Source organism: Emiliania huxleyi (genome assembly GCF_000372725.1).
Source record: "Emiliania huxleyi CCMP1516 chromosome Unknown EMIHUscaffold_18, whole genome shotgun sequence".
NCBI lineage: Eukaryota > Haptophyta > Isochrysidales > Noelaerhabdaceae > Emiliania > Emiliania huxleyi.
In genome coordinates, this window is record NW_005200784.1 from 80407 (window position 1) to 93735 (window position 13329).

Consider the following 13329-nt stretch of genomic DNA (forward strand, 5'->3'; position numbering starts at 1 on the left):
ATTACCCACGGGGAGCCCCGCAGGAGGGGTAAACTCCGATCGCTTTCGAGGGCGGCCGACTGGGCGCCAGAGTTTAGCGGCCTTATAAGTTCGGGGAAGGGGTCCAGGGGGGGGGGGGGTCTGGAGGGGTGTGTTTGGGTCGTGGGGTGGGCTGCAGGGGTGGGCGGGTGGGCGAAGGGCGCCTGGATCGGGAAGGAGAAGATGACCACGAGGGCGAGGCCCAGCCGTGCCGCCCCGACGGCGAGGGTGGCCGGGTACGACTTGAGGAGGTTCCCGGCGACCGCGTCGCCAAAGGTGGCGTAGCCGAGTCCGCCCACGAGCAGGTAGAGGAGCATCGCGGTGCCGAGGGCGCTGGCGTACAGCGCGAGCATGCGCGGCCGCGTCGGCCGCTCCATCTCGTTCCACAGAGTTGGCGTGGACATCTGGCATCCGTATGCCATGACCAGGGTGGGCAGCGCCGCGAGAACGCCCGCCGGAGAGGTGAAGAGCCGCACCTCGCCCGGCGGACACGAGACGGGCGAGGCGGTCCAGTCGGCAGGGCACGGGTCGAGGTCGGCGGCAGGGCCGCTCGCCGGGAGGGCGTAGAGGAGCACGAGGCCGGAGATGCCGCCGAGGATCAGCACGGCGAGGAGGGAGGTGAGGCGCAGCGCGTCCAGCGAGCGGAGCAGGGAGAGGGGCGTGATGATGGCGGCGACCACGAGGACCCACGCCTGGTGGCCGGGGGACGCGGCGCCCAGCAGCAGCGGCATGCCCAGCGTCAAGCCATCCGCGGCGACGATCGCGTAGGTGATGCCTGCGCCGAGCGCGTTTGCCACCACGGCGGCGTCCGTCACAAGCGCCAGCGCAGGCCCGCCCGCGGCGACGGCGAGCTTGTTGAAGGAGGCGGGGTGGCCGCCGACGGCCGCGGCGTCCGAGAGGAAGACGTTGGTCCCCACGTTGATCAGCGCGCTCAGCACGATGAGCAGCAGCCCCGGCACGAGGCCGGCGAGCGAGATGGAGCGCGGCAGCGCGAGGAGGCCGGTGCCCATGATTGTGTTGGCCATGTTGAGGATGCTCGAGAAGAGGCTGGCGCCGCCCTCGCCGGACGGATGGCTCACGTCCACGAAGGAGGAGCCCATCCGCACCAGCTGCCCGGGCGGCGAGAGCGGGCCGCCGCGCTGCCACGACGAGGACGAGCGCCGAAGCACGTGCCCGAAGACCTCGTGGGAGTTGCGTCTGCCAAAGACGCGCGTGTGCCGCTCGCTGCGGAGGCTCGCGTCCAGCTTGACCTCGAGCGTGGACTCGGGCAGCTTGGAAGAAGCGGGTGCCATGACACCCACGCCGCCGAGAGCTCCCCCTCCCACTGCTCCCTCTGCTGGCTTTGGCGGCCAGCCCAGGAGCCGCTGCACAAAGCCGCGGCAGCCACGCTCGAGCCGACTCGAGCGGGCGGCCGCCGCCGCGTCCTCGTCTGTGTCCATGTATGTGAACGGCTGTGCGAGCGGTCGAGGCGGCGAGCGGCGGCGGCAGCGACAGGCCAAAGGCAGGTCGGGAAAAAGAAAGTGCGCTTCTCTACAGGTCGGTCCCTCTGTCTTCGTGTGCGTCGCCCATCTCTCCCTGGAGATGCCTGCTCTATTTATTTATTAGGTGGGTCCCTCCCTTGGGTTCTCCTCCCACCCCTCCTTTGGGTTGTCGTTTTTTTTTCAAATTTTCTGCACAATAACAGGTGTGGTGAGCTGAGGGGGAAAGCTCCGCTGTGCGCGCGCCGCCGCAGGCTCCCGGGCGCGTCGCGGGCGGGCCGGGGCGCGGCTCACGGTCTGTCAGGCGCCGCACGCCGCCCACGGCCGGCGCTGGCCGCGCCAATGCGGCCGCAGTCAGCCTGGAGGAGCCTCTGTGGACCGAGGCTCGCAGCATGCCGACTCTTCTTCGGCGAGGAAAGCTTTTCTCCGCACTTTCTTTTTGCTCTCAGTAAGAATTCTGCCGCCGAAAGCGATGGTTTTCGTGAAGAGTCGGTGCTGGGGCGAGCGCAGTGAGACAAGCACTTCTTTCTTCTTTGCACAGCAGGCGGGAGTGTTTCCTCGCCGGGCAATCCGTCGATTTCTTTTTCCTCTATTGCGGAAAACCGACAACTCTGTCTGGTATTAGCCCCAGCCTCTACTCCGCGTGGCGCGTGAACTCTCGAGGATCTCGATTTGCGAACTCTGTTCACAGCCTTGTTATTGAGAAGAAAATACGTCCTATGGCGCTGTGCGCTGGTCTGTGAGAGGTTGAGGTGCGAGCCCTGGAGGCCCTGGGGATGGGGGCGGGGGGAGACTACCCGCGGGCCTAGAAGGCCCGCGCGCAGGGGGGTGGGACATTGAGACCGGTCATGAATGAGTGCGCGACACGCATGTTGCGAGCAGCGTTGTTGATGTTCTGCGCGTCGCCACAGACGGCGGCGCGCGAGAGCTGTTGCGAGTGGTGCTGGGCGAAGCCCCGGGCGCTGCCGGAGGCTGTGCCGTAGTCGGTGCGGTCGACGGCACTCGGGCTGCCGACCTCTTTGGCGAAGTTGTGGATGATTCTCTTGGTCGGCGGCGCGATGGCCGATGCCGCCCTGGCTTTCGACGAGACAAATTTTGACGATTCCGTTCTTGACATGGAGCGCGTCGTAGTACTGTCCCTTGTGCTCTTTGACCCAGCCTTTGCCGGTCGCATGGACGAGCGGGCCCTGTGACTTGTGGCCGCGCTCTTTGCACCCAAGAACCCTGAGCAAGTTTTGGTCGAGGCAGGGTGCCGTCGAAACCAAATTTGTGGCCCAGTGACGCATTGGCTCTTCCAGCATCCGCCGTGTGCCGCCGAGCCCTGCCCAGCTTGCCTCTCGTCTTTTGAGGGCGCTAGGCACCTTGACTTCGTAGTTCACAGCCTTGTTATTGAGAAGAAAATACGTCCTATGGCGCTGTGCGCTGGTCTGTGAGAGGTTGAGGTGCGAGCCCTGACACCTAGCAGCGAGGAGCGGCTGTAGGTGCTGGCGGGCGGGGCAGACAGCCGACAAACAGTCCTGTTCCTGATTCATGGCGGTGGCCTCGCCTCTACTCATACTGCTCTCGTCCACGGCGCTGCGTCCGACGACGCGGTCGGAGAGGCCTCGCCAGTCGGCCGATCGCCGCCGCGTGCTCGCCGTTGCGCTGGGAGCGGCGGTGGCCCGGCTGCCGCTGCGAGGCGAGACCATCCCTCCGATTGAGGCGCTCCTGCCGCCGGAGCAGCTAAATGCGGCCCAATCGGCGGCGGCGGTGCAGACGCCGCCAGCCACGGTCTACTCGCCGCCCACCGTGAAGGGTGCGTCCAGTCCGAGGGCGCTCGCACTCGCGCGCCAGCTCAAGGCGAAGGGAGCAAAAATGTACGGCGCGCACTGGTGCAGTCACTGCTTTAGCCAAAAGTGCGCAGTCGCCGTCGCGTGACGACGATGAAAAAGTGAAAACCTGAGCGCGCGGCGCTTCTCGACCGATAGGCAGCTTTTTGGCGCGCCGGCCAACCGGCTCATCGATTACGTCGAGTGCGCGGCCGACGGGTACAAGTCGCAGCGCGGCTTGTGCCAGGCCAAGGAGATCAAGGGCTATCCGACGTGGGAGATTGGCGGCCGTTTCTTCCGCGGCGAAAAGACGCTCGACGAGCTCGAGGAGATCCTCGAGGGATGAGAGAGAGCGGCAGAGCTGCTGGGGGCGGCTGCTGGTGCTAGTGGTGCTGCGCGAACGCGTCAGCGACAGCCGTCCGCGCCGGGTGGCGTGTAGCATTTCGATACGATATTGATGCACTGTACAGGTAGTGAACGCCATCCTAACACGTAAAAGGTAAAACGAGATGAGCTCTCTTCCTCGGCCGCGCGCTCAGCACACACGTATTCGACGCTAAAATATTAATTTTTAAATATCACACGCTGTGTGCCTGTGGATGGAGTGGATGGAGGATATGTGTGGATGTAGGATGAGCCTGATGACAGCCCCCCGAGTCAGGGGCATGGAGCGTCAGGCCACGTGCACGTCAGGCCAACACGACGTGCGGCTCTGTCGTGTGTCACGGCCGGCACAATCCTCTAAGAGGGCGGTCGCGGCGGCTGGCTCTCACAGACTCGCCATCACCGCCTCGCGATCCCATGCGAGAGACGCGGCGGCCGCCACCTGCGCGCGGATCGGCTCGAAGCGGCCGGCGTGGAGCCAGCCCTGCAGCGCCGGCTCCACCTCCGCCCTCACGCGCTGCGCCGCGGGCAGCTTTTCCATCTCGGCCAGCCACTTGGCATACTGGCCGCGGGTGCTCGGCTCCCACAAGAGTCGGCCAGCCAAAGGCGTGCTCGAGGCAAAAGGGGAGCAGCAGCGCGAGGGTGGGATAGAGGGCGCAGTCCGCCTCGGTCAGCGCGGCGCCGGCGGCGTAAGGGCCGACGACGAGCCCCTCGAGCACGCCAACCTGCTTGGCCACTTCCCTCAGCTTGGCGGCGCGTGCCGGCGCGTCGATCAGCTCGACGCCCTTGTAGCCGCAGCCCTGGTTGGCGGTCACCGCCGGGTCGGACGAGTTTGGCGACGCGATGTACAGGTCGTGGATCGAGTTGAGAAGAAGGGCGCGGGCACGCGCCTGGCGGGCGGCGGCGACGACGACGTCAGAAACGCGGAGCGGGCAGCGGCGGCTGTGGCGGTGGTGGAGAGGGCGGCGGCTGTGGCGGCTTTGCATTGGCTGAGGTTGGCGGCGGTGCCTCTGGCGTCTCGGCCAGTAGACTCGGGCCAGAGTCACGGTACTTGTCCGCGAGGAAAGCGGAGATGACCCGGCTCTCGTAGACCGCGCTTCCGTCTGGAAGGAGCAGCGTCGGGATCTTGCATTGCGGGTTGAGCGCCCGATAGGCGTCGCTGCTCATGCCGCCATAGTCGGCCGGCGTACTGATGTCGATCTGGTCCTCGAGGCCCTTGAGGTAGATGAGGAGCCGGATCCTGGCTGGGTTGTTGCCGACTGGGACGTGGATCAGGGTGAGCTTGCTTGACATGTTGCTGTCGTCGCTCTGGAAAACAGTACCCTTCGGGCGGGCTCCCAGGCTTGGAGGTCTTTTTAGTTGCAACCATGATGATAGGCAAGGCGTTCAGGAAAGTGAAGAAATAAGAAGAAGAGGACATGGTTCGACCTCGCGTGCGAGATGTGTGTCGCGACCCCTCGTCGCCGGACACCTCCCGACACGGTGTGAAGAACACAACTCCTCTCTCGACCGCTACTACGCCGCCGCTCTTCTCACTGCGCAGCTCACGGCTCTCCCTCCTGTTCCTCCTCCTCCTCCTTCGCCGCCTCCTCCGCCTTCTTCGCCGCCTCCTCCACCCGCTTTGCGGCCCTCTGACTCTCCGTCAATTTGACGAACTCGACCTTGACCGTCTTGCCGATCACGACCTCGAAGTCGTCGTGGTAGGGGCAGGTCACCGACCTCTCACCCTTCGTCGTCGTGGTGAGGTTGTGGAGCTTTGAGCCGCAGAGCGCGCAGCCGTACTTTCTCGTCGGCGCCGCCGCCGGTGGAGAACGGCGGCGGCGGCGAGGCGCAAATAAACGGAGGCGGCGGAAGTGGGGGCGACGGCGGCGGCGGAGTGAACGGCGGCGCGCGCACGGACGGCGACGAAATCGACGGCGGGGAGGGGCAGGGCTGCATGGCGGCGGCGGGTGCGCGCACATTCGTCGTGTTTTCGCATTGGCATTCCACGTGCTCCTCGGCGACCTGCGTGCGCGGGAACGGCAGGGGTCATGTCGCGCGCACCGGGCGGCGCCGTGCTCGCAGCAGCCGGGATCGCGGCAGAGTATGGTGGAGAGCTCTACCCGCGCACCTGCCCAGCGATGAGCTCGACGCCGCTCCTGGCAGGCGAGGCAGGGATCTCGGCGACGTTGGAGAGCGGGCGCACGATGTCGTGGGCGACGCCCGTCCGCAGCCACGTCGTGGTGACGATAGCAGCAGCGCTCTGCTGCTGGGGGGGTCGGGACCCCCCCAGCAGCAGCGCTCTGCTGCTGGGGGGGTCGGGACCCCCCCCCCCCAGCAGCAGCGCTCTGCCTGTGGGGGGTGCTGGTGGCATCTCTGTACAGACAGCAGCTGTAAGTAGCATGCGTTCGAGTTGCGAGAATTTATGGTCGGCATCAAAATCAGTGGTCTCAGCGGCGGGGCCTCCTACTGCCAACCGGGCGGTGCGGGGCACGCCAGCCTCTCTTCTACGCCTCTCGTGCCTCGCGGCGCCTCTGCTTCAAGGAGGGAAGATACGGCGCTCGCAGCCCATCATACGCCGTGGCACAGCGGAGAGCACAGCGGGCTGTACAAGTCCATCGGATAGTGCTCAATATCTTCGCACAGCAGTCAAACAGGCGCTCGACGTCGCCGCGGCGCTCACCACGGCGGGCGAGAACCTACCCAGCGTCGAACAATGGCGGCGGTTCAGGGCGGCGGCGTCGGGAGCCTCACGCTTGTTTGTATTGAGGGTGGCATCTCCTCATCATCACGCGCCAAGCGGGAGGGAAATGGACGGGGCCCTGAGCCGACCTATTATAACACAGGTGTAGGGGGGGTGAACGAAAGAAATAAGAAAACAGTGGAGGCAGACCTACCGGAAAGGCGCAGAAGGGAAGAAGAAAGCCCAAATCACTGTGCCGTCGTGATTTCTTGTTGGTCTTGGTGAAAGAAAAAACTAAAGAGGCCGCACTGCTGTGCAAAGAAGAAAGAAGTGCTTGTCTCACTGCGCTCGCCCCAGCACCGACTCTTCACGAAAACCATCGCTTTCGGCGGCAGAATTCTTACTGAGAGCAAAAAGAAAGTGCGGAGAAAAGCTTTCCTCGCCGAAGAAGAGTCGGCATGCTGCGAGCCTCGGTCCACAGAGGCTCCTCCAGGCTGACTGCGGCCGCATTGGCGCGGCCAGCGCCGGCCGTGGGCGGCGTGCGGCGCCTGACAGACCGTGAGCCGCGCCCCGGCCCGCCCGCGACGCGCCCGGGAGCCTGCGGCGGCGCGCGCACAGCGGAGCTTTCCCCCCTCACCGCGCCGTGACTGTGCAAAAGGGATCCCGGAGAACGAGGAGCAGTCGACTGGCATGGAGAAGAAGGAGGAAATGCAGACGCCAGACATCTTCTGGAGCCGCGAGCCGATCACGGGGCACAAGGGGACAAAGGACAACCCAGCCATCGTCCCCTCGTACAACGAGTCGCGTGTGGTGGGTCTCGAGACGCATTCGGTGCGTGCTGCACCCGCCGCCTTGCGAGCCCCCAGTCTTCACGGAGACGCGCGCGGTCGCGCAGCACTTCTCGCGGCGCGGTACCACAGGAGTTTCGGCGCTGCCCGCCTGCGCACTTTTGCGCTTTGCTGCGTCACCCACGCATATGCGGACCCATAGCATATACCACGAGCCCTCCCGCCTTTCCCGCCGCGGCTGGACGGGCTGGTGGGAGGAGCAGAGGGAGAGGTCTCACCACAGTCCCCTCCCTGCTCGCCCTCCCTCGCTCCTGTAGGGCGTCATTTGGTTCCGGTTGGTCAAGGGGCCGCTGCACCTTGTGTGCGGGCAGTACTTCAAGCTCAACCAGATTGAGGGCGGCGACCACTGAGTGGGCGGCACTGGCGGACGCAGCGGGGCTCAGTGCCGGCGGGGGTGTGAGCGAGGGCTCCGCCACCGAGGCATTCCACATGTGCTTGCCTCCTTCCACACCATCAACCCTTCGGTCCGTTCTTCTTTCCTGCGCTGCCATGCCGCTCCTCGCCGCCAATCGTACCTAGAGTCTTCACCATAGCACCATCCCCCGCCCCTCCCTTGTCTTGTGTGTCTGAATCATCCTCTCTCTCTCCCTCTCTCTTTCTCTGCAGGGCGCCCCCGCGTATGCGTCGGAAGGCATGACATCCCCGTGTCTCTCTTCGCTTTACGCTGCACGCGGTGTGTCTCATTGAGGAAAAACACCTCCTATGGCGCTGTTCACACATCTCTACACTCTCTGCTGTGAGTGCCCGTGGTATTTCGATTCATTTTTCCGTCGCCGGCTGTGCCTTTAGATGCCCTTACACATCAGACATCACTCTACGGCTCTAGACTACACGCCACAGTGACGCCCCACGGCCACGAATCACCCCGGCTTGAAGACCGTGACGTAGAGTGACTCTGGCTCCCGCACCTCTTGCTCCAGCCAGCAGCGCGTCGGATTCTCACGCGCATTCCTCTGCGCCCGTGCCGTCGACATGGCTTCGGCGGCCGTAATTGCGTCCCGAAAGCTTTGGGGCAGCTCCGGGCCGAGGCGTGTCGAGTGGTGGACGGCGTCTCGGGGGATACCAGCATGCTCCGCCACCGCCACAAACTCGTCATAGTCGTAGATCCAGCGATGATCGTAGTTTCGAAAGATATTGTTGACGACCCGCGCGGCCGAGTAGGGCGGCCCCTTGCCGATCCCCGTGGGGGGAAATCGCGCCGCGTGCTGCTGCAAGAAGGGGTCCGTCTTCCGGTTCACGTAGCCCGACAGATACTTTTCGAGATCCGGCGTCGTGATCCGAATGACGCCGCCCGGTCTCAGCAGCCGGTACCTGCGTGCACACGTGCAGCGTCAAGCAGTGGCCGCCAGCGCCTCGGCGCTCGGGTGCCCAGGGCCGCACATTTCGCGCAAGAAGGCCGAGCCGTCCGCGGGGAGGACATGCTCGAACATGTGCTCCGAGTAGACCGCGTCGAACGATCCGTCCTCGAACGGCCAGCGGCGGCCGGCCTCTTGCCGAAGGATGAGTCGGCCAGTGCGCCAGTCCTCACAGATGAAGCCGGCGGGAAGCCCGGTGAATACCATGTCAGCGTTAAGCCAGCCGTCGCCACACTGCCAACGGGGTGGGTGGTGGAGTGAAGCAGAGGCAGCGGGCTGTCCTTAGGGCTAATGGCTAGATCAGCGGGGCTGTCGGGCAACGGTGCGGGCCACTCTTTGGAGCCTTGTTCCACCAGTCGCCTCCGACCTGCAGGTAGCGAACGCCATTCTCGGCGAGCTCGACCCGGGTCACGTTGGTGCCTTCGACTCGTCGCTGGTTACAGTCGCCGCTCTCCTCGCATGGCGACGACGGTGTGATGTCGGCTGGGCTGAAGTAGCATACGTTGCAGCTCTCCGGGTGTCCATCCGGCAGCGTCCTGCACTTATACCCGTGGACGTGCAGCGGCTCGAGCTGCGGCGCTGGTTGTGCGCTTTCACGCTGCGGCTGCAGATGGCGGGAAACGCTGGCCAAACGACCCGAGATTGCATCTTCTGCATTCTGTTCGTCAGTCTGCCACAGCTCCCTCACGGCAGTTTTGGTTGGTGGAGCATTGGACGCGGTTGGTGCGGGCACCTCTGTCCTCACCGGCACCGACATGACAGGGTAGATGAGGCAAAAGGTGCAGGCAACGAGGGCGCCGAGCACGAGCTTGTCAAACAGCATCTTTTAGAAGGGGTGCGCGAACGGCGAGGAGCTTCGCACGCGTCAACTTGCGGCTCAACTTTCCCGATGGGACTGTAGCCTGTACAAGAATGTTCACAGCCTTGTTATTGAGAAGAAAATACCTCTTATGGCGCTGTGCGCTGGCCTGTGAGAGGTTGAGGTGCGAGCCCTGGAGGCCCTGGGGATGGGGGGGGACTACCCGCGGGCTTAGAAGGCCCGCGCGCAGGGGGGTGGGGCATTGAGACCGGTCATGAATGAGTGCGCGACACGCAGTTGCGAGCAGCGTTGTTGATGTTTTGCGCATCGCCACTGACGGCGGCGCGCGAGAGCTGTTGCGAGTGGTTGGGCGAAGCCCCGGGCGCTGCCGGAGGCTGTGCCGTAGTCGCAGATGGGTAGATAAGAAAAAGAAGCTGACGTCGCAGACAGTGAGGGTGTGAGAGGCGGACCTAAGGAAGGTCCTACATCTCTTTACCACCCCTGACCGAGCTCCCGCGCTCGACAGACTTTGGTACGATTTCTACAGCAATGCTAAACCCTCGACATTTCTCATTTGTTTGATGCCTGCCTGCCTTCTCGGGTCCGAGGGCAGCCTCAACTGGAGTAGGGAAATTTGGATTTTGGTCAAACGCCTGCTGGGGGCAGCTTCGCGGAAGTATTCCGGAAGCCAGATGATCCCCCAGCAGGCACACACACACGGAGGTGACAGGGGATGGTGGTGGGTTCAAGCAAAGAAGGGGAGGGAGAGAGCGACGCGGCGAGCGCAGGCGGCGAGCGTGCACGTCGCCTGTGCGGCGTCTTGTTCACTCCCCTTTGAGCTACCTTTGTGCCCCCTTAGGGGCACCCCTCCTGCGCTGCGCGTATGGTCACCCCTCCCTTCCGCCCTGTTGTTTTGGATGCCCCGCTCCGAGAAAGCATGTCTCGCAGCTGCGAGAAAAGACCTTCTCGGGTCCGAGGGCAGCCTCAACTGGAGTAGGGAAATTTGGATTTTGGTCAAACGCCTGCTGGGGGCAGCTTCGCGGAAGTATTCCGGAAGCCAGATGATCCCACTTGTCAACAGCAGGCGCCAGCGCCAATCAAATCTCCCTAGTGATGTTGACAACGGGCAGTCGAGATGGGCAATCTGACCATGAGTCGTTCATCAGGGGATGAACTCCACGTAGTAGTTAATGGATTCCGATCGCCAACCGTCTCGCGACAGTGCCACCGAAGAACAGTGGGAGGGCTTTACCGACCCGACTCGGCTGAGCCGTCGGTGCCCGCCGCCCTCGCACGCCCATAGGACGACGATGACGACAGCAGGAGCTCGGCGCGAGCCGATTTAACTCCTGCCCCATTGTTGTAAGGTGCGTATGGCTCGGAACGTGAAGCGATGTAGTAGCTCGAATTGGCGTGAACACCGGCTTGCTGCGCGGCGGGTCAACCCCATTATGCGCAGTCATCCGGAATTCACCCAATCGTTGAGCTGAGTTGCCCCGACGGTAGGATGCCGTGTCAAGGCCCAGCTGGGCGCTAGGCGCCCCGCCGCATTGGCGCAGGGCGCGACGGCAGTGGCGGCGGTTTGTGCTGACGACGGCAGTGGCGGCGGTTTGTGCTGCTTCGGAGCGGGAGCGACGGGCCACTGTCAGGACAAATCGTCGGGCGCCAGGCAAAATGTGGGCGCGCTGCCGCCGCGGCGCGAACGAGCCCGAGCGAGGCGCGCGCCAGCGCCGCTCGCTGAGCCGCCGTCGGCGGTAGCGACCGCGCCAGAGACTGGCCGGCGAGCGAGCGCGGTTGACGAAGAGGTGAAGCGCCGGGGCGCAGAGCGAAGGGGGCAGCGCGCCCTCCAGCGCGAGCACGTAGTCCTTAAAATAGCTCGCCAGTAGTTGCGGGTTAGCACTCGGGGGGAGGCCGTACGCGGAGATGCAGCCGCTGGCGAGAAGGTGGGCGCCTAGCTGCACCTGCGACCCCGCGCGATCGCGCTCAGCCTGCCCAAGGCAGGGGCCGAGCATGCCGGAGAGGTAGGCGATCACGGTCCACGGCGCGTCCCCCTCGACCTCTAGGGTGGAGAGCGGGGTGCAGGCCAGCGGGGCGAGGCATGGCGCGAGGGCCGCGCCCGCAGCCGCCGCCGGCCTCGCCGCAGACGCCGCGGCGCTGGCTCGGCGAGGCGCCCCGCGCTGCGCATGAGCAGCATCCCCCGCCAGCGCGGCCGCGGCGGCGAGGCCCCCCACCGGGAGGAGATCGGGCTCTTTCACCTCCAGCGCCGCTGGCGACACATCGAGGCGGTCGATCGCCAGCTGTAGTGCAGCCGAAGAGGAGAAGGGGGCCGCGTCGAGGAGCCCGCACGTGAGCAGCTCGTTCAGAAAGCGAGCCCACGCGGTTCCGGTGAGAGCGAGGTCCAGCGGGCAGACCATCGGGGCGGGAGTACCGGCGGAGGGCGCCGCGAGGCGCAGCCGCCGGCCAAAGACGCGCAGCATCGCGTGGTGCGGAAGCTGCACGCGCGCTGCTCCGCTCGGCGCAGCCGCAACCGGCCCCCAGCGGAGGACGGCAGTAGCCACCACCAGCGGGTGGGCAGCGGGGCCCTGGACGGGGGCGTCGGGCCCCGCGTGAACGCAGTGCACATCGATCGGCGGTACTGCCGCGGCCATCGCGCCCGACAGGGGCCGAGCGCGGCTCGCAGAAGCTCTCTTTATTCCCTAGTTCAAGCAAAGAAGGGGAGGGAGAGAGCGACGCGGCGAGCGCAGGCGGCGAGCGTGCACGTCGCCTGTGCGGCGTCTTGTTCACTCCCCTTTGAGCTACCTTTGTGCCCCCTTAGGGGCACCCCTCCTGCGCTGCGCGTATGGTCACCCCTCCCTTCCGCCCTGTTGTTTTGGATGCCCCGCTCCTGCCTTCTCAGGAGTTGTCGGCACGTCGGCGGCGGCGGTGGCTGATGCTTGGCGAGCACGGCTGGGAGCGGTTCACAGAGTGAGAGACAGACCCAGGGAAGGTCTTTCACTACGGCTTTACGGCTTTACCTTCAGCCCCTGCCCTGTGGGCCCGATAGCTCAGGCTCGACAGAGGTCGGTTTGAACATTGTGCTCAGCGTGTGGACCACTTGTTCGATGTCCCGCGTCGGCGTGTGATTCACACGCCGCCACACCATTTTCCCCGAAAGAAAAGGAAGGAGGGAGAGCTGTCGATCACAGAGCGATCGGGTGGGCTCCGTGCCTCCGTCACATCGCCAGAGTCGAGTGACCCGCGCGCGCCACAGAACCACCACACAGTCGGGGCCCAAATCGCCCGGCCAATCAAAATTGGCGCCACCAGCACACACCGCACAGCCAGGCCAATGACAACGGTCTGTGCACACTGCTGTTGCAAAATGGCGTGAGCAGGCTGCAGCCTGCGAGCTGGACTAGAAGCGGGTGCTGCAGCCTGTGATGTGTTGTCAGACGTGGAGATGCGAGGCAATACTTCTATGGAACGCACCGGCGTGCAGAGCAGAGATTTTCTTCCTACCTGCTGCAGTCTTCCTCGTCGACAGTGGCGTGTGGCATGCGCACGAATGGGAGCAGGGGTCGTTGCACGAGGACGAGGAGGTGGAAGAGGAGACAGACGAGGAGGCGGAAGAGGAAGGGGACGAGGGCGTGGAAGAGGACAGGGATGACTGCAGGGGGGAAAGGTTTGTCAAGGCGAGGGGCGAGGGGGAACGGAAGGTCAGGGAGCGGTACCAAATCACGTCTTCAAAGTTCTACGACCAAGCCCTCGACAAGAGGCCGAGGCACGAGATCCTGGATGCGGGACACACACATCTTATGAGTGCCGTGGAGCAGTGGAGTTTGCCAACAAATTACCTACAACTTGGAAGAAAGAAAGAAAGAAAAGAGAGAACCCAAACGAGGGATGGGACGAGGACAGGGTCCCCACCTCGAGCAGGATTTTGGAAGGACGATCAGGGACACAGGGGAACGGGAGCGGGGAGCGCATCGCGACACGGA

The 13329-nt window shown here is 64.6% G+C and overlaps 7 protein-coding genes across 7 annotated transcripts; 2 read left to right on the top strand and 5 right to left on the bottom strand.

The window, feature by feature from the left end:
* Positions 1-206: 206 nt before the first annotated feature.
* EMIHUDRAFT_202966 (hypothetical protein) lies at positions 207-1457 on the bottom strand (the record flags this gene model as incomplete). Its single annotated transcript, XM_005783301.1, has 1 exon — positions 207-1457. A coding segment is annotated over one exon (1251 nt), but the record flags the coding sequence as incomplete, so codon positions are not given.
* Positions 1458-2117: 660 nt separating this feature from the next.
* On the bottom strand, positions 2118-2797 carry EMIHUDRAFT_202967 (hypothetical protein; the record flags this gene model as incomplete). Its single annotated transcript, XM_005783302.1, has 3 exons — positions 2118-2128; positions 2340-2538; positions 2612-2797. 3 exons carry the CDS (start codon positions 2795-2797, stop codon positions 2118-2120), a joined length of 396 nt encoding a protein of 131 aa, XP_005783359.1.
* A 229-nt stretch (positions 2798-3026) lies between these two features.
* On the top strand, positions 3027-3650 carry EMIHUDRAFT_202968 (hypothetical protein; the record flags this gene model as incomplete). The annotated part of the gene is made up of 2 exons (XM_005783303.1): positions 3027-3391; positions 3464-3650. 2 exons carry the CDS (start codon positions 3027-3029, stop codon positions 3648-3650), a joined length of 552 nt encoding a protein of 183 aa, XP_005783360.1.
* A 423-nt stretch (positions 3651-4073) lies between these two features.
* EMIHUDRAFT_202969 (hypothetical protein) lies at positions 4074-6103 on the bottom strand (the record flags this gene model as incomplete). The annotated part of the gene is made up of 7 exons (XM_005783304.1): positions 4074-4250; positions 4276-4488; positions 4766-5011; positions 5350-5415; positions 5648-5692; positions 5799-5930; positions 6050-6103. 7 exons carry the CDS (start codon positions 6101-6103, stop codon positions 4074-4076), a joined length of 933 nt encoding a protein of 310 aa, XP_005783361.1.
* A 694-nt stretch (positions 6104-6797) lies between these two features.
* Positions 6798-7881, top strand: EMIHUDRAFT_449596 (hypothetical protein). The gene is made up of 3 exons (XM_005783305.1): positions 6798-6908; positions 7009-7181; positions 7456-7881. The coding sequence occupies exons 1-3, from the start codon at positions 6809-6811 to the stop codon at positions 7546-7548; spliced, it is 366 nt and encodes a 121-aa protein (XP_005783362.1). The 5' UTR covers positions 6798-6808; the 3' UTR covers positions 7549-7881.
* A 177-nt stretch (positions 7882-8058) lies between these two features.
* Positions 8059-9376, bottom strand: EMIHUDRAFT_202971 (hypothetical protein; the record flags this gene model as incomplete). Its single annotated transcript, XM_005783306.1, has 3 exons — positions 8059-8509; positions 8579-8787; positions 8921-9376. The coding sequence occupies 3 exons, from the start codon at positions 9374-9376 to the stop codon at positions 8059-8061; spliced, it is 1116 nt and encodes a 371-aa protein (XP_005783363.1).
* A 1435-nt stretch (positions 9377-10811) lies between these two features.
* EMIHUDRAFT_202972 (hypothetical protein) lies at positions 10812-12000 on the bottom strand (the record flags this gene model as incomplete). Its single annotated transcript, XM_005783307.1, has 4 exons — positions 10812-10939; positions 11115-11217; positions 11314-11409; positions 11608-12000. The coding sequence occupies 4 exons, from the start codon at positions 11998-12000 to the stop codon at positions 10812-10814; spliced, it is 720 nt and encodes a 239-aa protein (XP_005783364.1).
* Between the last annotated feature and the right edge of the window lie 1329 nt (positions 12001-13329).